General features: G+C 42.9%; 1 protein-coding gene across 1 annotated transcript in view; it reads right to left on the bottom strand.

The window, feature by feature from the left end:
- The window catches only part of gal3st3 (galactose-3-O-sulfotransferase 3), a 28,215-nt gene extending 2,839 nt beyond the window's left edge, over positions 1-25,376 (bottom strand). The window contains exons 1-2 of the mRNA XM_070854925.1: positions 25,280-25,376; positions 368-470 (exon numbers count right to left, since the gene is read on the bottom strand). Of these exons, the coding sequence (XP_070711026.1) occupies positions 368-450 (83 nt within the window). The 5' untranslated portion in view covers positions 451-470; positions 25,280-25,376. The remainder of the gene's footprint in view (positions 1-367; positions 471-25,279) is intronic.
- Positions 25,377-25,641: the final 265 nt, after the last annotated feature.

Genomic DNA, 25,641 nt, shown 5'->3' with positions numbered 1-25,641 from the left:
CAAAGCACTAACGTTCAACAAACGCGAACAGTAACGACAAGAACGGGGAAAAGGTTTTGGGAGCAGAACGTTGTGTTGAAAAGGATACGAGAACAGAATACAGGGTTGCCAAAGATCTACGATCCCTCTACTTTTATAATTGGTCCCTCGACAAACTTGGCAGTGCATCAGCACTCAAAGTCTCCGTAACTGAGTATTATAATAAGCCAGTCGCACTATTAATTTGACTTTAAAGGAAAAAGACAGGAGCTGCCATTGTCACATTTTCATAATAATTAGCACCATATGGACTTATAGAGAATTAGAGGGTCTATAATGTGTGTAACTGTCTGTTTGCATATATGTGGGCTGTGTTTCAATCACTCACCAGCTCAAGTGGCCCCCATGGTGCAGCAGGAGACTGACAGTACTGATGGCAACGAAGACCAGGAATATCTTCTTCTGCGACATCTCTCTCTGCTTCACTGGGACTGTGGGAGGTAGAGAGGAAGAAAGAGAGTGAGGCGAGCAGAGAACATAAGTGAGGGTAGAGCAGGAAAGCAGGGGAACGAGGGCAGGTGGAGGTGCAATGGAAAAGCGAAAATGAGGATTAGATGGAAGGAGAACGACGGTGAAAATGGGTGACGGGAAATTAGGCATGAGAGGGAGGTTCAGTGGGAGAAAAGATGAAAGGAAGCATAAATGAGAGGTGGAAGGACAGGAAGAAAAGGGAAGACCAAGAGGAGGAGACAGTGAGAAGGATTTATTCAGCAAATAATGGCTGAGATCCATTAGCAGGAGATGTTAGTGAGGCTTGGCTTTTGTCACTCTGTAATTATACAGGGAATGATACCTTCATTACCTTGCACAGCTGTAATAGTCACACTCACTGTTACACCCTTTTATACTCTCTTGGCTCAAACCCTGGACAGATGGCCCCACACATTAGGTGCTGTCCGTAACGAGGGACATGCATATGTGAAAAACCAGCACTTCACAGTAAAAGTGCACCGTGGCAGAAACGGGCCGTGTCACTTGACCCACGTCGCCAAAACGTCACAGCGGCACTGGAACCTGGGAATCAGTCCAAACCTCTCTCCACGGCATCTCACTTGCATAACAAAGGCGGACGTCTCTCTCCTTGATTACACTGTCCTGTTACCGTCCACACACATGCCAATAGTCATGAAAGCCCGCTCTTGTTACTCGAAGCAGCAGAATTTTACACCACATACACCATTTGGTGGAGGAGCATGAGTATATCAATTTTGAGCATGGACGGCCCAAGCAGGGAAGTACTTACCATGGCAGAGTACTGCTGCCCACACAGATAAACAGATTCATTACAGGGTTTACTGCACAGAGGGGGATTTTGGTACACCATATTTCCTCAAATAAAAGCCAATATTGAAATAAAAGCGAGGTCACTAAGAATGGTCTGGGGTGTGGTTGAAATGAACAAATGAAGTGTACAGAACTTTAACGGGGGAAACGGGACCAGGTCAGAAAACAAGGAGGCTTCATTCTGAAATATCAAACAGAGGGAATTAAAAATAAAGGCCTGTCTCTAATACAAACCTCAAATACAAGCCCTCTGCAGCTGAGGTAAATAAAGGCTACTAAAGTCACTGTTTGAAGAAACTCTGTAGCTTTAAAATAAGTGTTAAATCTGCCCAGACATACTGATATTTTGATTTAGAATCATGTTTTCTGTTTTCAAATGGAAATGAAATGAAATGAAGTTCATAAATAGGCATGGGATGGGGCATCATTCCATCAGTTTTGGAGAAAAGTGAACCCCAGGTTCTACGAGGCATCAAGATGCGTTTCCCAAATAGTAATTAAGCATTCAGTGCAGCACTGACAGCTGACCTCATTGTGGAGGATTAAGAGAGAAACACGTGCTAATGCTCTCACACTAATTAATGCACAGATTGTTGTGGACACAGTTTGGTTTGTTTGTGGCTAGTTAATCTTTTGCCAGCGTCAACACAGCGTGTCCTCCGAAGGCCCAATAATCTGACTAAGCTGACCACAAATGCATCTTGTGTGCTTCTTTTTTTTCTGATCATTCTCAAGAAAAGTCTGTTTGGGTGTTGGTATCTTCCACATTGATCAAACACGAAGGGATGCGAAGACTCTGGAAGGGCAACAGTTGTCTGACCGAGAGCCTAAAAGCCTATTTATGTTTTTAATTTGCAAGAGGACAAGAAAACAAACTGGCCATCATATTTCAAACATATATGATACAGCACACCCTGCAAGCCCCAAATTGTTTCCTTCTACAAGCACACACCCGCTTTTAGAGAAGGTTAAAGATTCAGCACAACTAAAGGCACTTTAGTCACATGGTACTGTTTAATAAATAAAATGTTCTTTTTCAAAACATGCTTCCTCTCTCCTTTACATTGTTCCCGTATTCTCTGAACACAGCCTGAGTTGTCAGAGACGTTTGTGTTCGTGTTTTCCTCCCTTCAGAAGAAGCCGTTTGCTGCCATTGTGTTTTGTACGACGTGAAAAACAACCTCCAGTGACTTGAAAATTCCCTGAGCTGGGTAATCCCTCGCATTGAATATGACACCTTGATGTTGTTCTGCCACAGTTTCTGTATTATTTCTTTATAACATGCCTCAGTCAAGGGTTTCCATATCTCCTCCCTTGTCACATCATCCTCTCCGTACTGTTAATCACCTCACACAGACAGGAGGAGATTGAAGCCTCTGCCAGGATGTGTGTTCTGAAAAACATTTCTCCTCAGCAACTTTACTGTCGGATCCTTCTTTGTATTTAACACAGGACGGGGCAGGAGCTTGGATTTTGAATGCAGCAAAGAAACCCCTAATGGCGAATTCAAACTGAAGTGAATATTAGACATTAACATTTGTTAATTAACACAAAACACAAAGTAGTTTTGCAGGTGTTCACAGAGGTGGTGATAGAGGAGAAGTCAGGGGATCGTCAAAGTTATTTGGACTCATTCTCTGTGAAGCATGAAAATTTTGTGTCAATCCATCCTTCAGTTGTTGAGATATCTCAGTCAGGAGCAAAGTGCTGGACTGAAAACTGACTTGGCGTTCAATCTTAATGCACTGTATGACAAACCTATATAACTTTTTTTTTGCTAAACAGCAGCCAAGTAGCAGTTGAAGGGGGAAAAGTAAATCTTAGAGTCAAGAAATCAGAAAACTGATCATTGTCAATTTCATATGCCAATAAATAGCTCTTGATTTGACTTTGACAGAGTAAACATCCATCTTTTTGGGGCTGAAACTGATGTTGTCGTTATTCTTGAGAGAATTATGATTCTACCACAGCTACACTCCGAGCCCCAACATGGAGCAGGATGAACTTTTCATTACCAAGCTAAGATGTGTTACCTTTTCCAGGTTGGTCAATTACATTTAGTTACGCTGCCCTCCTCCAGGCCCATTAGCATAGGAAAATGTCACCTTAATACCTGTTTTGAATGAGGCATGAATGAAACGAAGCACAGACTGATCCCCCCTGATTCAGTAATGAGTAATGCGATGCAGTAAAATTCAGCGCTGCAGCTGATGGTAGGCGCTGATACGACATCGTTAGCACAATGAAACTATGCAGCAGAGATGCTGGGGCTGTTTGGTGTGGTAAGAGGAGCTGGTTCGTAGTGTGTGTGTGTGTGTGTGTGAGGGGATGGAGGTAGATCATGTGTCGCAGAAAGTTAATAAGAAAGGGATTTAAGTGGCTTTCAGCAGACAGACCCGACCTCTCGCCTTCATCCAACCTCATCTGCTGCCGTCCTCTCCTCCCTTCACCTCCTCCTCTCTCTTCCTTCTGCACCAACACTCCGGCCTCTTTAATTATAATAGTCTGATTAGGTTTCTCGTACAACCGCTGCAGATATGAAAGCACACTGAAGAGGACACTCGATCCCCCTGTTAGTGGACAATGATTTAGAAGACAGACAAGAGAAAAGATACCCATCTTATTTGTGTATTGATTTAACGATTAAATGAGGGATAATCCACAAGGAGGTGTGTGTTTTAAAGGATTTCACCACATGACATGGAGGTAAAGAACCACCTGATGTGAAGCGTCCTCAGTGGAGGACTTTAACTAATCCTTTAATGCAGACCTCAGAGTGGATAATCCGTTTGGCATCGTGGTCACTCGCCAAAGATTTTAAATAAGAGCATTCGCTGGTTTATTCATGAATGTTTTGGACTCTGAGGTAAAAGGTTTGGAGGCAAAAATAAGTCATGGAAACAGTGTAGGATGATTAGCCGGATCACATGTGCATTTAAGTGTTTTAAGACTAGAGTCCAACCAATAGTGGGGTTTGAGGCTGATACTCGCATCGATATTTGAGGATACCAAATGTATCTTATAGATATTTTGCATTACATAAAAAAATGTGATTTTAGTGAATTTCAGCTTGAAAGTTCATCACCAACCAAGTAGTTTGACAAAACAATGATTACGTCAAGGATCCTGTTGTATCTGCGATAAGCCAACACCAGCTGATAACGCTGGCGGTCATGCTTTATTAAAGACACACTCTGAGCTAATTGGAAATCAAATTTCATCATGGTAAAATAACTACAATATTTATGAACAGCTTATTTTTAACGCCACATAACCTTTGCCGATAAATGGCAATTAATCTAAATCTGAGTTTGCATTCGTATACGAGGATAAATTGAGCTTGGTTGTGAGCGTGGATCAGTCTGTGTGAGGCTGCACCTGCTTACAAACACAGTGCGCCTTCAGATGGAGATGTGTGAAGGAATTATTCTCACATATTCCTTCAATTCTCCCTGCAGGTGCTTCAGACTTTATTTCTTCTCTTTTCCCTGCACTTATTTTCTTTCTTTCTCTTCAATCTTTCTGTCAGTTCACCTCCATCTCTCCCCGAGGTCTTTCTTTTTCTTTTTTTTCTTTTTTACGTCGCTGCTGCTGCTGCTGCTGCTGCAGCCATGTGAAAATGTGGTCTCTCCAAAATGTCAGCTGTTATGAATCAATCAAAACGAATGGAAGAAGTTTTGAGAGAGTTTTGTCTCCTGCTAAGTTTGAGCCCACAGTGAGGATCAGACTCCCTGGCTCTGCAGAAATACGGCAGTGAGACAAGCAAATAGAGAATTACAATTCAAAAGCACGTAAAGCAGAAAAGAACACACAGATGAGCGATGGAGACAAACCAACATTGTAATACATGACACAGGAAGAAAAATAACAGCTATAGTGCCGGCATACACACAGATGTTCACCACACACACATTTTCCCCCAGACTCTCTCTCTCTCTCTCTCTCTCACACACACACACACGCAGCTGACTACAACCTAATGAGCGTATGAAGGTAGATTCATGCTCAGTCCTCCAGGGCAACAGCAGCTGCTTTGCTCCATGATCCCGTCATCTGTACTGATCTCATATGATGACCTTTCACCTCTCCTAAGGGACTTTTTATCCCTCAAATAATCTGTACAGTTTCAGAAAAATAACACACACACACACACACACTTCAGACTGTGACCCCCCGTGCTTTATAAAAGTGAAATTAGTGATCTATTATTTCCTACCCCCAAACCAGCCAACATACCAAGCTATGATAAATGATAGCTTCTGCACATATGTCAGCTCGTCCCCCCTTTTCCCTCTTACACACACACACACACACACACACACACACACATACAGCTGTTCAGGGCCCAGCCACCAGGGAGATGACCCACAGTCCGGCCATCAGTAACAGGATGACTGTTGCCGCGGGAGACCAAGGGCACAGCCCGACGTACCATCTAACTCTGTGAGTAGATGCACACCAACACACACCAACACACACTAACACACACCAACACACACCAACACACACCAACACACACAGTCAGCTTTCAGACCCAAGGGGTACATTAGCATTAGCGCTGCCCTTCAACAGAACTGTGGACAGTGCTAGTTCATGTGATGCTAGCAAGTGAGTGATCCTGACAGGATACCTAAGCTACCACAAGCAAAAACATGTTCCACCGATCATTTCTGAAGCTCCAATCCCAATATTCAATGAGATGTTAAAGGGTCAGTTCACACAAACTACTGCTACCTCTGGTGATACATAGTACATATTGAGTATTTCCCAAAGCTCTGACATAACTTCATAATTTAAGAGTTACTGAATACCAAGCAAACATGTCTCATGTCTATTCAACCCAAGTTGAATGGATGTGTTGTTATAATGTCAATGCACAGTGTTTGCAATCCTCACACTTCATTTATCTGCTTGCAAGTCATAAACATGGACATATTTCCATGTCTACCATCCATTCCACACAACATGAATACAGCATTAGTTCATTCCCGACTGCAGAAAGCTGTTTTTAAACTCTGTGCTGCTGGATTGTCACATAAGCTGTGATATCACTTGAGCAATTTTCTCAAACTTTACAAAGCTACTCGAGAGTCATCATGCAACTGTTTTCACAGGCTGAGTAAGTACTCTCTGCGTAGAAAATTGGTGGAGTGCCCCTTTAGAAAATTCAACAGCAACGTGTCTTTCCAGTAACAATGAGTGGAAATCAAAACAAAGCAAATGAACTACCTCTACTACTATTATAGGGTTGGTCCGGCTTTTAAAGAGTCAAGTTCAAGCACTTTTCAAGCACTTTCAAGGTACCTAAGCCAAAAATGTCCAGACCATCAAAACCTTTTTCTCATCTACTTACATAATTAGATTAAATATCTACATATGTGCATTAGAGAATGTCCACATAATCACATTAGAATAGTTTAGTGCTGATGGTCACTCATTCACTTCTTTTACTTTCACATTTATCTGATGCTCCACCATCTCTAGTTGGAGGAGATAACAAATAGGATGACGGGATCTTTTCAACTTGAATAATAACAGAGTTTTGGTCTGTGTAGTGATTGTGTAGAAGAAGCACCAGATTAAGTTGAAAGTCAAGCATTTCAAGACTACTACTCCTACTCCTACGCTCCCTGTGGCCCACTACATCTCACACTGTAGTGGATGAATCCAATGAAAAGGTGCTGAACTGTCTCTGCCGGCACTTTAAACTCTGATAAACCCCCACCTGCTGAGAAAGGCTGGGGTGAACATGAAACAGCCCATAGATAATTCAAAGTAGCGTGGACACTGTTTCTGTATGGACACACTGATGCTGAATTCCTTTAATGATCTTAGGGCCACAAATGAAAACCCAGAGTCGGTTATCTCGACGCCAACCCAAAGATATCTGCATGTCTGAATACTGTAAAACTAGAGGTAAGTTTTACAGCCCGTGTGGCAGCGATCAAACAGCCATCCTGCTGAAAAGTCCTTGAGTAAGACTCTGACCCTGAGGTCTGCCCTCCCAGTGGCGTCCAGAAATAATCTGCCCCGCAGGGATCAATAGGTATCACATCTGATTATTGCTATTTACAAGGTGCACTGGGTCGGGCTTGACTTTCTTTTAAAGGTGTAGAATTTCATGAGGGTGACCTTGTTGGAGAAAAAAAGGAAACAACAACTGGACAGGCGGTCGAGCAGAGACTGTGCTGGTAGCAGCTGAAGCGTGATACTGAAATTTGTCTTGCCATTCACATCTGCAGCTGCCATCAAGTTACAGCTCAAGGACAAAGACTTGATTTTTTTAATGATTTGAGGATTTACTCAAGAGTGTGACAGTGGAACACTGAGACCTTTTCACGAAACACACGGCGGAGAGCTGCTGTATAAATCATGAATGGTGTGTGTGTGGGGGGAGGGGGGAATAAAAGGCGCTGCTTGAGTTCTAAGAAATCCTCAACGGCTGTACTGGACAACCTAAGAAACACATTCATTTTCCAGGAAGGCTGTTTGCTTACGTCTGAGGCTTTATCTCTGGAATCCTCAAAATCAATCTGAGATATGAGGCTTGAAATTATTTTCCACAGTTGTGCCTCCTCTCTGCTGCTCCAACTTCCACTCTATTTCCACTCTATGCCATTTGGTGAAGCCAAAGATCCCCGAGAGCCGAGGCATTTTTAAACCTATTTCATACGAGGGTTAAACGGGTACATCCACAGACAATAAGATGAAAGTTCTGCATGCCCTGCAGTGATGAGAGTAACACAGAGTTAAAAGGCCTGAATCTTTTAACTCTGGCTTAACTCAGGCTTTGCTGGAAAATGATGATATCAGTCAATCGGTCAGACCAAGTTGCCAATTTGTTTCGCCGCCTCATTCATCAGTCTGATCTTGTGTTCATGCCCACTGATTCCTGTTTGATTGATTCCGATCTGCAGCATAATCTGTAGCCAACAGTGGTCGCCAGAGAATATGTCAAGTTTAAGAGTTTAAGAGTTATTCAGCAACTTTGTCCATCTCATTGAAGCCATTTTTACTGTGATTGTAAAGGGATGAATAAAGTATCTATCAATCTATCTATCTATCTATCTATGTGATCACAAAATCTGACGACATTCGTTCAATCAAATCTGAGCGTTCAACTTATCAATATATAACTGAGGATATTTGTGTTTTCCTTTTGTTGTTACTCACATTTAGTGACACATACTTATGAGGGAAGAGATAGTTCAGACTTTTTTAGGTGCTATAAAGAGCAGTTTAAGATCTCAGTATGCTGCAGGTGAACCAGGTCGTGTGACATGTCATTCAATGTCAAAAAACCTGAACGGCCACGTCGTCTTAGAGGGCTGACGTACGTCGATTTGCGCGAATGTGGATAACGTTCACACATGGTACACTTTACGACTACTTCCTCGAAGGTGTTCATGGTGTGGCACTGTTGCAGCTGTACACGTGAAAAGTAATGAAAAACTGTGAGTGAGAGAGACTCGCTGTGTAAGGTGGGTGTGATTGCCAGATTCTCCATTTTAGAAACAAAAAGTGTGTGACACAAGCCCTGACTCTGTTCTGTCAGAAAGGAGCTTTCAGGCACCGTCAGACACTCCATCAATCACTTTATTACACAGAGGCCTTGGCAGTAAAAGAGCTAAAGCCGCGTTCACAATTGTTAAGAACTGCCCCCAAAAAGTAACCACCTCATTCATTTCATTGAGACGATGCATTAGTACAGCAGTGGTACTGACAGAGAGGCCTCTGATAGCTTTCCAGAATCCTTTCACAGTATTATGAACCGCTGTGCATTATGTTGGTGTCTGATAAACTTCAAACTATTGAATCTATTCAAAATGGACTTCCTTGATCCTTTAATATCTAAACAGTGCTGTAGGCCTACTTTATTTACAGGCAAATATGCTTTAGTGAAATCACTAAACTGTTTTACTTTGCTTGCCTTTTTGATCATTGAACCTAAAAATAGTTTCATTAACATTCAGTGTATTTTAATGCTCTGTAAGATGCTTTTTCTGTCTGTGCAGCACAAAGTAGCTGCATAATTTCAAAGAACGATATTAATTTTTACAAGGTCCAATTTGTTGTTATTTATGACCGACCGCTATTGGGCGTGCGATAAGCAGAGTTTACGACTTTGGAGATTGCCGCTCAATAAGAGCAGCCGATGAGCCGATGAATCAAGCGCTTCTTATTTTGTAGGAGCCACGAGGTGAAGAACATCACAGCTTCTGTCTGCAGCCGAGCAAAGATTCTTTCTCTTATCGACGTCTCCCCACAGTCTCCCTCCAATCCTCATTACTTTAATCTGAACTGTACCTCACTGACTCCCCCCTCCTCTCCTCCTCCTCCTCCTCCTCCTCCTCCTCCTCCTCCACTGGGCTTTTCCTCTCTCCATCACTCCACCCTCTCACCCTTTATCTTAACAGTAAAGGCAGCCAGGGCTCTCTGACCGGTGTCCCTATGGTGCTTTTTGAGCATCTGCCCCACCCTGTTCCTGGACCAGTTAGAGACGTAGAGAAAGAGAACATCGAATCGAGTGCATGTCTGCGCTCCTACATGTATGTTAATGTGTGTGTGTGTGTGTGTACGCGGCCGTGTTCGTTCGCTCGCATGTGTGTCTGTGCGTGTGCGCTTGTGCACGAGTGCACCTGGGAGCGTGTCTGGATCATTACTTGTCTGCAGGGTAGAATCCCTGCAGGCCGTGAGATACAGGCTTTATCTCACCCTAAATGACCCCCCAGAGAGAGTGATGAGAGAGCGGCGGGGAGGGGGAGAACAGGGGGGGGTACAAGTGGGGTGAAGGACAGGGTGAGAGGAGGGCGGGATGAGAGTGGGTGAACGGGGGAAGGGGAGGGAGGAGAGTGAAAGATGAGATTTGACGAAAGACAAACAAGAGAACATGGAAGGAGAAAATGAAAGCGGTCTGAGACTGATTGAGTGGGCAGAATCAACATCAGGCCTTGTACTTGTGCGCTTATTGATGAAAGCCTTTTAGATAATTTCTTACCGGCAAGCGCCTTAAGCCAAATCCAGGCAGCGAGCGAGAGAGAGAGAGACAGAAAACAGCAGCGAGACAATGATCCTTTTGGTGAAGTCAGTTGACAAGTACGTCTTCTGTTCTTTCTCTTTGCATATAAACACACTCCACATGTCTACAGCTTAATACCCACACTGGGATGTGTTGTGCTTTGCTTCAACAACATTTTCGCGATAATGTCTGAATAATAACAGCGGCTTAGGTTGAAGGGAAGCTAGACAGTGCCCGAAAAGGACGCCAGCAGCAGGGAGAGTGTATTTTTTCACGGGACTAAAGCTGCCATGATGCTTCATCTGTGCCTGTCAGATGGTTGTTGATATATTTCAATAACAAACAGAAACACCAGCCTCATGGTGGTGCAGGAGGGCAAGTCAGGGGGTCACTAAAGTCAAAAGGAATTGAATACCTGTAGCAAAAGGTGCAGCTACCTCGGCTAAAAACAACACTAGTGCTGAAATCACCTGAACTTGTAGTTGTGGAATAAGACGAAGGCTTCGTTTTCCGCAAGAAAGAATCCTCTCACCTTTGAAAGCGATGTCCAAACAACAGCTTCAATTTTCTCCAGGCCTCGGCCAGAAAAGAACAGCCGAGAGGTTTTTAATTATTGTAGCAGGCCTCTACGCTTTGTTGCCCATGTGAGCTAATACAGAACGCTTCAATCGCCTCTGAAAACTAAAAACCAATTTGGATCATAAGCACTCCATAACACTCGAAAGGTTGTCGTTACGCTTCTTTAATTCGAGCGAGCGGTGAGTGGTTTTGTTTATGTGTACAGTTCAATCCAGCAGGGGGGTGATGTGTGTGTGTGTGTGTGTGTGTGTGTGTGTGTGTGTGTGTGTGTGTGTGTGTGTGTGTGTGTGTGTGTGTGTGTGTGTGTGTGTTCAGGGGGAAGCGCTCCTTCAAAATATCACTCCCTCCTCTTTATTTATCTGCATTCATATTCTGCTCAGGGAACTCAATGTGCTTTTGCAACTCAGCTGTTCATTTACATAAGACGCAGGCTTCCTCCTTGCCAAATTAATTTGATGTTCTGAGGCGAGGCCCCTAAACCGCCAGACAAAATCGCTGCTTCCTGCCGCTGTGACGGGCCCGGCCTGCGGAGTTCACACCACCTGAGCGAACCGGGGGTGTCCTGCACACTTTGTTTTTGTTGCTCCTTTTACAAAACTTCAGTTGTGGGTTTTTCACAAAGCTCCTTGTGCCGCTGCTCTGTACTTAAGCTCAGCGCCAATTACTAGTGCAGAGCTGAGGGAGCTGAGCCATCCAGCAGGTTCGTTTGGACCGCAGCCTATTTTGTGTTCCTGCTTTTATTGGATGACAGTTCATTCTGCTGCAGTGAAGATTTTTTTTTCCCCTTCTCGCTAAGATAAAAGAGAAGGCCGCACTTCGTCAGCATGCCGAATGAACTAGATTTATGAATCCAAACATGCCAGCTTCTCTAGGAGTCACTGTATTTTCAGGAGTAACCCCTTACCATACCCCCCCACCCCCCTCCACTGGGAGTATCTCAACACTGGAGAGATTTGATTCTGCCAGCACCGGAGCAGAAAACCAAAAGAGCTGCCTGTGCGCTGCAATTAAGCAGAGACGCTGTCACGATTGGAGACTGGAGGAACATTAAAGGCTCCTCGGCACCACAGTGGAATATGTACAAGCCAGTATAAAAACCTTGTCGGCTTTCATCAGTGAGCTGCAAATGCTTCTGAGATGGACAGACAGTCAGGGTGGTCTGTGGTGATTAGTTAGGCATAGAAAGCTGTGGATGAGGCACGAACTCTATCAGTGACACGGAGGAATTAAGGGTGGACTCATCACTGTATCAATAACCCTGTTAATAATATCGCCAAAATGCATTTTACACAGAATTTCAAAAACGTATCATGCTATCATGTCATGCTGCAATACTCTCACACGTGCAGCCTCAGAGGGCTCCTGTCCTCTTTCAATACATCCATTATCATGCCTTTACATATAGCAGTATCAGCTAGTAAACACATGCTCCTGTGGTTATGGGCAACCAGTAATTAGTTGTTTATATAATGCATTCAAGAAAGTCTGAATGCTGAAATCTCAGCCCTCTTCTCTCAACATGCTGATTTCTTATCACAGGTTTGTACGAGGTCACTGTCCCCTGGACAAAGCCATCTGACCCATTTCTCTATAACTGGAATATTTTCCCAAAAGTGTTCATCCAACTTGATAAACTAAAATAAAACCCTAAATATGAGCACACAAAACACTGATTCAGTATCAATACGGGGGTAGGGGGGCAACACAGGGTCCACACTCACCTTAATGGGGCCCCATTTAGGAGCCCATAAATTCACACCCTACTTTCTTTCATTTCCTAAAACCATAAATTAAATTTCAGGAATGTAAACATAAAATACGTTGTGGTCCTACACTGTTGTCTGTCTCATTTAGTCTGACATAAATTAATCAGTGAGTTACATAAGTTGCAGAATATATCTGAGGTGGATCTGCATCCCATTTTGAATCGTCGTCGGCAGGATTTTTCTTCGGGAATAGATGTTTCCACTGTGCTCCAAGGGCACTGATGAACACGTAAAGCTGGACATCAAGTTGTATTGAGTTTGTTGTAAACAGAATAATTAATGATCTTATTGTTATCTTATCTTATTTTAAAGGATTGGCCATCAATAAGAACACTGAGCCAGCGGGCCTGTCCCTGCTGACCCGGTCTGGAGCTCCCCGATCCCGCTTCACTGCATACATTTATTTTCTTTGTTTCCCGTGTCTTTCCTTAGCTCCCCACCCCTTTTCATTCTCTACCCTCTTAGACTTCCTCCAGACACATACACCAACATCAAATCAACATTGTTCAAATTCATTGTTTTGTTTCTGCCATTTGTTCTGTTTCTGTTCTGTCTTTTGTTTTGCAATAAAAGGAAAAAAAAAATAACCAGCACTGTTTCTGTTGTTACATATTGACCTGTTGATAGTAAGGATTGTATTTCTTTTGCTGGTTTTACAGAAAATCTTTAATTCAGACTCGTGTCACGTGTTGATGTTTTAGCAGATTACTTCCCGTGTGGATTATCGCCTTACATGTCGTCTTGTTTCTCTTATGATAAAATATAATAAACTCACCGTTAAGTCACCATAAAAATGTTACATGATATATTAATGCTAAGATAATGCTGGGTACACCACAAGGTGCAATTAGGATGGGGAAAATCACAAGGTATGAATATTTTAAAGTGATATTAGAAATGACATTCATGAATGTGCTATTTTTAGTCCTGTATGTCAAACTGTTCTACATATGTTCTGATAAAGATACAATAGGAATATCATTTTATTAGTAATATTATACAGGGATTGAAGTGTAAACTAGTGTTCCACTTGTTCTATGAATCAGTAAGCATACTTTTTGTGTCTGCACTGTGTTTTTGAACAATTTAACTGATTGTAATATTCAGTGACTGTTAAAAAGTGGCCAAAAACAAATCTCCATCCCTCTTAGGCCTCTTCTGCCCCAGGCTGTATCAAACCATTCAGAAACACTGAAGCTGCTTCCTGATTCTCTTTCTGGCTTCTGTGTTTCTTTTCCTAGTTCTTACTTTTTTTTTAATAAGACATGACTGCTTCACCTGAAGTCCTCTGCATCAGACTTTTTCACTCCCTGGCTTCCCATGATGGGGCCCTGGGTACTTAGTGACAGTGTTTCCCTCACTACTACGGCGCTGGTTCTGATTACAGTTTGGATACATTAACAAGTGTACATGTGAGCTCATTTTAGATGACCAGACTAAAGGGGTTTAAACAGGTTCGTGTAGACTCCATAACTGACCCTAACGGTCTACTGTAGAAGGTTTGTGGGAGACGTTTTTGGACATTGTCATGCTTAACTGAGGCTGGCTTTGTGTACCTGATGGAGACTTGGACTCTTGTTGGACTTTTGTTCTTCTTGGACTGTTGTTGACAACATAGCTCAGAGGTGCTATACAGGCCTTTATTTGCAACCTTGTTCTCTTGGGTATAACTAGACTGTTTTAATGCACGAACCCATGCAGCCTATTAGGGGGAGATATAATAAGACATGAGCACTCCTGAAAACATGGTTGTCAGGCCCTCTAACATATTGACAACATATTCTATTCTTGCCATGCATTTCTATTTTTCTGTATCATCATCGAGGAACATGTGTACAATTAGGCTAATATAGCCGTGTGATTCATACGACGATGATTCATCACTAATTCACTTAAGTAAGGAAACGACAAAAGCATGCATGTTGTTCTTGCCATCATCACTGAAGCGTATCACCCATTTTATCCATGTGTTATTTGTGCAGCCGAACAATAGAATATAGTATGCCACTCTGCAGAGTGTATAGCAGCCTGCTTTAGATCTCTGGTTTGCCGCATTGTATCATACTGTGATGGTTGGTTTTGATACCTGTGTGGAGGTTTGAGGTGGTCATTAACTGATTATTACCTACCAGATGTGCTGACATAAAGCAAGCAGGCCGGTATGCAGGCAGCTGTGAGCGTTTCTTTACAATAACAGTCATTGTAAGTCATGCATAAATGCCACGGTGTAGTTCGCACACTGCAGCCACTGTTGTGTAGAGTCTTGTTTTCTGGCCAGTCATCTATTAATTATTACTTTTGAAGACAATGGACACTAATGAGGGTATTTAATTATTCATCTGAGTGAAGATTCAGTGCTCCTAAAAATGACAACCTTACAAGAACAGCCATAAGGTGACTGAAGCCAGTCAGCTTACAGCAGGAACCAACAGTGATTGGGCAGGGAAACAACATTCAATAGATCTGATCTTGAAAACGGATGCCATTACCCCTGACACTAAACGCTAACCCTCACCGGCTTTACAGCCATATTACAGCATTTATAAACACAACATAGGCTAATGAGCCTATAAGTCCCCATGCAAGCCGCAATAAGCAAGGTCAATATATACTGGATCAATATAACATCTCTCTGATAGTGGAAATCCCTGCAAGCAATTAGATAGCACTTGAGAAGGCGGCATCCTCATTCATACCCAATTATGACAGGGTCAAATGGGCTTAATTGGGTGTCTGGTGTGTTGATTATGAAGCAAGCAAATCACCACGTTTATCATACTAATAGAAGAGAGGTTCCCAGTTGATTCTGTTTTCGTCTGCGGTGATAATTGGGAAATTAAAAAGCAAATAAGCCTTAGTATTGTGGTCAGTGTTTCAGGATAGTGTCTGGAGTAAAGATTGAGAGGATGCCCACCTCTTATTAGACTAACAGAGGTGTTTCACTCAGGATTGTCTTTGATATTTAATCAGACAAGGAAAAGAAGAAATTCGGGAGAATTTATGGCAATTTGAGCTGAACTTTTGCAAGTTTTTCTTACTCTGGTTTAACTGGTAATAATAAGACCAGTAAAACCAAAAGTATCCGTGACATGGCAAACATCCTCAATCCACTTGTTTTTATACATATTTTACATTTTCATATAAACAAGACTAAATATGTGAGTAGGGTCTTTTTTATATAGTTTTTATTATCAGGGAGTCGCCATAACTGCCATGCTATGCCATGTGCTGCCATGCACCGCAATTAAAATGACAATAAAGTTTATTGAAAAACTAACTGACTTGAAAAACTAATTTCAATTGTTGATTCTGAATTAAGCTTTGTGGCTGGTGGCGACCACATGTGCATCCTCTATTGGCCGGCCGCCACTGGTAAAGAGTCCCAAGATGGCTTGTTGTGAATATGTCACTTACGCCCATGTGGCTATAGTGGCTTTGATACTCATTTCTGGCAGCAGAGAGGTCAAAGGATAACTGGCGGACTGACAATGAGAGCATCTTGTTCTGCTGTCACTCTGTCACTTCCGGACCGAAGCAGAAAAGAGCGACGGATTCCAAATTCCAGATTCTTCACAGAGTGTCGGTCCCACTTTGTGTCGGGTGATGCCCCCAGATAGCCGACTGCTCTGAACACAGAGCCGGAGACTGAATAATTAACCACAATGGAACAATAAACACGCTGTTCTGACAAGTTCTCTTCATTCTAAAAATGTCAAAAGCAGATGGCCTGCTGCCTGCGGCCAAACTTTGGTGTAGAGCGAAGAGAGAGGCGAGAATGGAGCAAGAAAGAAAGATTTTTTTTTTTTTGCAGGGGTAGGAAGGGGTGGTGTGGGAGGAGGGGAGATATGACTGGTGTTTTATTTGTGAATCCTTACACTGTATTAAAAAATGTCTCTAAATGCATTGAGGTAAATGCGGTGAGACCAAACTGAGTTATAAATATAAAATTGCTTAGATTTAGAGTTAAACACTATGCTAGAGTGTTTATTTTAAAACATCACTGCATCACCGGAGACAGGAAATAAAGTACAGACAGGAACAATGGAAGGAGCAAAAAGGGGTGGAAATACAGACGTTCGGACAGCAGGTGATGGCACACACAAGAGACGAAGGGAAAAAATGTGTTGAAATGAGAGAAAATATGTGGACGGAAGGGTATCAGGAGGCAAGCTGCAGGAACACCAGACAGAAGGACAAAAGGACAACACTTCTACATCATGACACAGCAGCCCACAAGGTCTACTATCTCTTCCCGGTCTGACAGCCAAGAAGCCAACTGCTGTGACTGCTAATGTCCCATCTCTCCATTTATCTCATCATTGCTAAATCTCCTCTACATCTAAGTTGAAGTAATTCGCTCCCCTCCAGTGAACGCAGACATGTGGATACAGGTTCATATTTTGTAGTAACATACGGTACATTGCCTAGACCATGACCGAGGAAAACAAGTATTAATTGTGCTTCCTCTCATCTTCTACTTGAATTGTAATTGACCTTTCAACCATAACTTAGCGTGGCACGCTTTGGATTTCTTCACATGCTGAGGCAGAGCTCATGTGGCTATAGGGACGATTATCTGTACATAAAGAGTTTGGATGGTGGTTTCTTTTTTTACCCTCTCTTAAACAAGGAAAGGAAAAAAATGAGCAAAAGTGGAATGAATGGATTAAATCGGGTGTTTATTTGCCCTAATTTGTTATGCGAATGTTAGCATGTCCAACTAACTAGCCTTCTAGCTCTGCACATTAACAAATCAGCTTAACACCACGTTTTTAATCCAACTCCCACGTCAGGTTAATTAGCAAACTCAGGCCAACAGATTTAATGGTCACCAGCAGGAAAAGAAAATCCCACTTTTGTCCAGTTCTGCCTGAAATCAAGACCCCGTTAACGCTAAATCTGACACATTGAAGCAAAGGCAGAAAGAGCTGCACAAATCAAGCTGCACGTCACTCAAAACACAACCCGTCTCATGGCTGCATTAAATCTCGGCCTTTTGAGGCCACTGTTTGTGTTATTGCGGGAATCAAACGTGACCCTTCAGCTACAAGAGACTCCATCTAATCACTGGGCCGGCTTGTAAGCACCATTATACAAAGTAGTAATGCTGACAGAGAGACTCTCAGAGAGAAAAAAAAGGAAAGAAGGAAGGGCAGCCACGTTGAGCAAGTGAGGCGGCGGTAACAGCGATGGCCCTCCCGCCGCTGAGGGGACCTGTGTAAGACTGTAATCAGATTTCACACGCCGCTCAAGCATCTCAACCAAATCCCAGACTCCTTTGCAGTCAGCCGGCCTAAATGATACTGATGTGTGTAACAGGAAAAGTAAAAGAAGAGTGTGTGTGTGTGTGTGTTGATATGAGTTGGTTGGCACTTGCTTTTATGTGCACTTGTTTGTGTGTGTGTGTGCATCTGTGCCTGTGTCATGGGTGTATGATTTGTGTTTGTGCGTTCGTGAGCACGGTTAGTGTGCAGGCATGCCAACGTGTAAATCCAACTGCTTGCACACCTGTATTTGCTGAGTGTCTGTGCCACGCTTGCTTTTATTTGCGTATGTGTGTGTATTGTCGTGTGTGTGTCCACGTTCTTGTTCTTCTCTCTTTGTGAGGACTGTCATGTTTTAAATCTAGAGAATGAGGATATTTGTGTGAAATGGGGATATTTTGGTCTGCGGTCTCTGAGGACCAATTTGAGCGTTAGAATTTGGTTTTAGGTTTACATTAAGGAATTTATATCTGAACTATTTGTCTCACCTACTGACATCTCACCTACTCACTTCAACATCTCATCATGCTGAGCAGAAAGTAGACATTTGTGAGATTACAGAAAGAACTCTTTGAAGACAAAACTAGTAAAGAATCTTAACTTAGAAAGGTTACCTATAAAACACTGTGTGACCAAATCATAGAGTAATGTAGTGAGTGCTAAGATCACTAATGGGATAATCTTAGATTTAAGTTAAGTTTAAGGTAAAGACTTGTGATGGTTACAAGAGAAATTTGGGTTCTGTAGTTTTGGCCACCATATATATTTCACGTAATAAAATTCATCATATCAATATAATCATGCAATCAATTGATCACATAATAAACCAGGCTTCAAATTACACTTTATTAGGAGGTGACAGTAAATGTCAGTAACAATCCCTCAATAAACCAGGAAAAAAGTGTGCACGTCCAACTACAGAAAGCAAAGGAGGTCAAAATTGAATTATGGAGTCTGGAAACTTGATGGACATTTGCAAAAGATAGTTTGAATTTTAAATAATTTTCCACCTTTGTATTCCCTTAAAAATTTTGATAAGTTGAAGGAGAGTTTAAACCTGTTTGATCACCTGGGTGTTTCTTGCCCTACGTGATTTCTGTTTAGTAATGTCTCACAGATGTTCACAGATGTTAGAAATGAAATTGGTGAGAACAATGTTGTCATCAAAATCGATACCAAAAACACGAAACGCATTGTTTTCCTGTGAGTGTCCTCTCAAGAATAGAGGTACAAATGTGTGTCTTTGTTTCTGTGTGTGTGTACCTGTGTTTGGCTCTCTGGGCGCGTGCTGTTAGGACGCAGCCAGGCTCTGTGTAATGGCCTGATAACAGACCCTCTGGCCTGAAAACGGATTAATTAAGGGGCCAGACTAGAACCCCCAGGGGAGAGCGCCCTCTGCACCCCCCCACCCCCCACCCTCCACCCAACACACACACACACACACATATTTATATTCGCACGTAGACTTTGGTGTGAATAAACCTCCCCATCACAAACGTTCACACATACTCACAGGTAAGTGTGCCGCAGGAACACACACACACACACACACACACAGATAAACACACACACACACACTCTGAAGGTTCAAAACATTCCTGCCTGCCCCTACGGGTTTAAAGTCCTTCTCTAAATAACACTGGCAGGGTTTGTACGACTCTGGAGGAAACTCCTTTAGCACTTTACAGCAGCTTTTACTCGCCTGCCTGAGCAGCTCAACACACTCATTAAGTTCCTCCAGTTTATTAGACCCAACACATTGTTTTAAGATGAAAAGGGTGTGGAGCGAGCTGAGAAAATGAATCGAGAGGAAACAGAACAAAAATCTAATTCAAAAACACGAGTCAATTGCGTTTGTGCACCCCTTAATCATAGTTACAGTCCTTGAAAACAAACAATATGGGTATCTTAAAATAAGCATTTCTTGTCTTTCTTGTCAAGAAAATGAATAAATAAACAACACAAAAGATTCAAGGTAAAATCCTTTCATTGTACGAACTAATCCTGAGCATTAGCATCGAGTTTGACATTGTGTTAAACCTCGTCACAAAGCATTTTCCTGAGATCCCGAGAAAGAAATGATGTGCTTGTGTTTATGCCGAATCCATCTAAAGATTACAGTGTTCCACAAAAAATAGCAATGCATTTGTCAGCACTGTCCAGCCCTTGAAGGTATCCTGTATTAATCCTTGTCCGAGTGCCTCAGCTTTCACCTTGCAGGATATTGAATAAAAGGTAATCTGATGCATTGTAATAAAAAAAAAAAAAGTAGTTTAGTTTGAAAACTTTCTCATCTATTTTACAAGCATTATTCAAAGGAGACAAAGAGCAAACAACAATGAAAAGGTTTCTTATCATGCTTCTTTTTTAAAGTCAGTGGTGTCATGCATTCGCCGAACCAGAACCAGAATCCTGAAACCTGATATTCAGCTCGGGGTATCTGGCGTCTGGATTATTTTGTGCAATGGATTTGATAGATAGCGTATTGGATGGCTCGTTGTTACAGGCCCTGGAGTTGCTCGCCAACACAGTGTGTCCTTACAGACCAGCCTCATTTGTTCTCCTGGATGATTGAGCTTTGTTTGATGTGGCTTTTTTTTGTATTTGCCTTGTTTCTCTTTCCTCAGAGAGGTTTCTGTTTCCTTGGGGTTCATGGGAACAGCTCCAGTAAGAGGGCAACGCCGGGACGTAAATACAACGGCCAACTTTTTCAATCAGAACTGTGATCAACACCAGGATACGCCAACAGTACCTGCCCTCATTTCACTTCAGCCTTCATCGAGAAAACTGAGAACAACCCCGATGACGCAGATAAGGAAGTGATTTTAAGACGTGGCATCAAAAAACTCACTCTAATCAGGTAAAACCATACATTTATTGCACGAATGCCCGTTTTCATTCTCAATATTGATTATCATATTCAATATTGAGATATTAGATTTGTTGGTATTCCAAAAAGCACATTGAGGACTTTACATCCATGTTGATCTGCTGATGGAGATCATGGAGTGTGACTTGAAAGCTCCAGAAAAGCTACTGCATGGACCTTGTCATGAGCCAAAATCAAGAATGAAAACTAAAGAAGAATTAAACTACAATTTTCTGCTTATCATCTTGTGCTTGTCTCTAAATGCTCATAATCCACCTGAGCAGTAATCTGAGCTGATTTCCTACCTTCAATATGAAAAGCACAATAGCTGATGTCATCATAATTTGTTATTTGACAGAATAATATAAATGTATACAAAGAAACAGATCTCCCATCCACAGAGCATGTTTTGGTTAACAACATCACATTTTTTCTGTGGAAACTAACATTTAAAAAACTCCTGTCACTGCTTCACCTTTATCAAAGTCACTCAGACTATTCAGAGTACTACATGTATGTACACACCCCTCTGGGCTTTCGTTCACTGAAACACTAAAGATCAGATACTCAGTCTAAATGAAAAAAATCAGGGTCAGGCTTTGAATTTTTGTCTGACTGGTTTGTCTGACGCTCTGCCACAGAGAACTTTGTCCGACTACAACAACAACAACAACCAAACTGAGATGCTCTCAGTATTAATAATAAATAATGCATTTCGTGTTACGCGGAACAGCATGGCCATCCAGATACAGGACTTTGCCTCCATAATCTTCCTGCCCAGACCATTTTAATCCAGGGTCTGCTGGATTCTGTCTGTCGGACATCTACAAGTAGATGAAAACGTTCGCACCAAGGGCAGCTCCCTGGAGCAGGGCCCAGAGCCTGACAAAACCCTCGTCCATCTGTCTTCGTCTGGCACCAGCGGCCGCAGTCAGAACTGTGGCTAACACGCAACCACAATAAAAGCCTTTTTAATTTTTGACAAGGGATAAGGAGAGTGTTAGAATCCATTTTCCATCATCTGAAAACATGTTTGAAGCTGTCGCCTCATTAACATTTGAGAACAACTCTTGCTGATGTAGGTCTTGCTCTTATTCAGGTGGGGGCTAATGGGATCTGTGAGGGATCGATTTGGTTCGACAATAGGCGGCCGCGAAGGGGATGAAAGGTCATTTTCTACCTCACGTACTCCCTCTATATACGTATCGCCTCTAATCTCACCTCTAATCTGACAGAATGTAGCGTTTTCGTGTGTGCACCAGCACGCCTGCACGTCTAAATCAATTTGGTCCCAAGCCACAATGAGGCGAAAATGCACCTTTGCACTAATGCATCAAAGTGGCTGAAAGTTGGCCAGTGTGCAATGTTTGTGTGTGAGTGTATATGCTTCTGCAAGGAGGGCCACTCATGGGCAGCATTAACCCAACAGTGTGTGTGTGTGTGTGTGTGTGGGTGTGTGTGTGCAGGCCTGCAGGTTAGCCAGGGTCAAGCCAAGAGGTTTGTTAACATGCAGCATTAATCTCGCTTGGGCTCACATCCACATGTTGCAAAATAAATTCACACACACACACACACACTCAGTTCTCTGTGGTGAGCTGAGATGCCCACAAGTAAATTTTTAATCACAAGCGCTCTAATCACTCGCGGCCCATCTTAAACACCAGTCATGGCCTCCACTGACACACAGCAAGAGGACCTGCTCCGTCGCAAACATCACATCCTCCCGAACCACTAAACATGTTTGCCCCTTCTGAACTTCCAGTCACCATTTATCTGGGCTCCTGTATGATTTATTTTTAAATCACTACTTCCTTGTCATTCAAAGCTTCCCTGCCACTATTGTGCTTTGTGCTGCATCAGGAGGGTTTTGGCTTCTTGTCATGAATCGTCATCGAATGCAAGACTTTGGTCTTAGTTGGCCTGGCTGCTTAAATAAAGGTTAAATAATGGATTGACTTATCATTAACTTTATCCTGTAAAATAGAAAAATCAATGCCTAAATCCTGTCACAAAAGTTACCTGATGTAAAACTGCTTACTTGGCCTGGAGAGCTGAAATGATTAATTGACTCCTAGATTAGTTCACTGACAAAAAAAAATTAATTGCAGTCATTTTAATAATCAATTAAATATTCAAGAAAAGAGCACTCGCAAATTTCAGGTTCTCAACTGTGAGGAACAGCGTCTGCGAACAGCCTGACAGTGCTCAGACAAATGGAGGAAATCGTGCTACATACCAACATTTCTGAGCCCCTTTGCCTCCGGGACAGCAGTAAACAGTGCTGCTGTTTTGGCTTGGGGCCCGAAAAACTACCATCTTTGGGGACACTGTACAGCAAGCAGCCAAAGAGCTGTATATCATAGTCTGATACTGTATAAATAAACTCTGTTCCCAGAGCGCCAGCCTTTAAAGGGCGCCCTCCGTCTAAAAAGACTCTTGTGATGAGGTTTAACACAAGGATGCAGTGAATCTTAGGCAGCACAACACACTTTATCATATTGACTTTTTTTCAAGAGGCTGTGTGTATGTGTGTGTGTGTGTGTGTGAGCCCCTGTTTACAAGTGTGTGTGTGTGGGTGTGTGTGTGTCACTGCTCTACCGTCCTCTCCCCCCCGCGCCTCCATTGTTATTCCCTGCATTGCTATTCTCCAAACAGAGCACACATTCATCACTCGGTCTTGTGCCTTTCTTGTGGACACGCCAGGGGAGAAAAAAAAGGAACCTTTTCAGGTCTGTGCTTGTAAATGACCTGCCGCAAAAAGGGTTTATTAAGTCACCTCCCTTCTCCTAACCTACTTCCTGAAAACACAGAGGAGAGGAGGGATGGACAGGCAGATAGAGAGGAGACAGACTGACGGACACAGAGGCAGCACAGGAACAAGAATGGACAGATGTAAGGAGGGAGGGAAGGTGACGAGTTTCTCTTCAGCCTATAAAATGTAACTAAACCAAAGAATAATCAGTGTGGCTCTATTATTCCATCCTTTTGTGCACATTCTTGTTACCCAGCACCTGCGAAGAATACACATGGACGTGTGCGTACATGCGTCTTGGTTATTTGTTAAATCCTGAAAAGTGTCATCACAGCTTCCTGCAGCCTTATACAGTAGGTGACGTCTTCAAATTGCTTGTTTTGTGTGCGACCGACGGTCGAAAAAAAACCCCAGTGACACTCAATTTGCAATGACATGACACAGAGGAACGCAAATCCTCACATTTTTAAAAGCAGGAACCAGCAGCTGTCTTAATGACTTCAATTATTCACCAATTATGACATCTGCTTGCTTTGCATCCTCCTGGGGTTTTTTTTTTCCAACCTCTTTTCCCCCTTTAAGATTTTCATCAAACTGAGCGTCTGAAGATCCTGAATCCAGATTCATTTGTGTTGTACTAATAAAAAAAAAAACTTCACTCGGTTGTTGCCCATAATTTCCTGCCACTTGTCAAATTGCCTCAAACTGACTTATCATCAACAAGCCTCTTCACCGTCAAACCATGTGCTCTTCATCATCATCAGTCGCTTCACTGCTGCAAATACAAACCCGGATGACATATTGACTAAGTATTGAATTGATATTGTAACACCAAAAAGGAGCAGACGGGGAAAAAAAAAAAAAAAACTTCAGCCAACTTGCATCCAAACCAATCAGCTAATGGAGAGGAATCAAATCTGCGCTATGGAACATATTGAACAACAATTGGGGTTACTAGTGCACACTACATCCAGTGAAGCCGCAGTTATAAATAGTTTGTCATTAAGTGTCGCCTCCTCTCCACAAACAGGCTTCACTCCGATGATCTCGTACGTTTAATCTGTAATTAATTTGCCGGCATAGGTGTTCACACACTCCTAATCTGGACTGAACAGGCGAAATCACTCACCCCGACAAGCCTCGGGCGCTCAAGGAGACGATCAAGATAAACACCCCCCTTTTCCCTCCCTCAACACACACACACACATTCACAAGACGCTTGTTACAGGACATAAACAACAACAACAACAAAAAAATCTCCTCAAGAGGTCTCACGCCGCCAAATGTGGGCCAGATCAGATTAGATTTTTGGGGTCGTGCTGGATGAAATCACTCCGCCGCGCATCTCCAAATGGCACACATGTCTGCTGTGGGTGCATCTTCCTGAAGACAAAGTGTCATCCATTCATACATAAATCCGCTTTTATTAAAACGGCGCGGCTGTCGGTGCGTAATCGTCCCCACCACAGAGCTCAGAGGGAGAGAGACAGAGAGGGAGAGAGAGGGAGAGAGAGGGAGAGAGGAGCGCCGGCACAACAGAGACAAACAACCACAAACGCCTCTAAATGCGCTCCTGTACCACACCGGCCCCGTTTTGTTTCTTTGCGCCGCACCAGACACGTCTACTACTACTCTACTATGAGGATTAAAGTCGCCATGTAGGACAGGGATGCTGATATCACACAATGGGAGCGCACCGTCACCCACCTTTGTCATCTCAGAGCTGGGATGTGATGTGACGGTCGTGGCGGTGGTTTCTCCCCCTGGAAAGGCTCCGTGTCCCGGCCAGTGGCTTCAGTGCTGCCTTCCTTCCCCTCGTTTTCCTCTCCTCTTCCTCCTCCTCCTCTTCTCCCTCTACTTCTTCTTCTTCTGTTTCTTCTTTATTTTGCAGGAAAGCCTCCGGTCCTCCTCCTCCTCCTCCTCTTCTTCTTCCTCGCCTACAGTTGGCTCTCCTTCATGTGTTTGGTGTCGGTGCTGGTTGGTGGTTGTTCAGGTGTCGCAGTCAGTGAGGCGGCAGATCTGCTGTCTGTCTGTCATCAGAGTCTCCTCGCGACTCCTCGTGCAACAAA

The sequence above is a fragment of the Pempheris klunzingeri genome, chromosome 23 (assembly GCF_042242105.1).
Source record: "Pempheris klunzingeri isolate RE-2024b chromosome 23, fPemKlu1.hap1, whole genome shotgun sequence".
In the NCBI taxonomy this organism is placed as follows: Eukaryota; Metazoa; Chordata; class Actinopteri; order Acropomatiformes; family Pempheridae; genus Pempheris; species Pempheris klunzingeri.
Note: the sequence above shows the minus strand (reverse complement) of the source record. Positions and strands in the feature narration are given on the sequence as shown.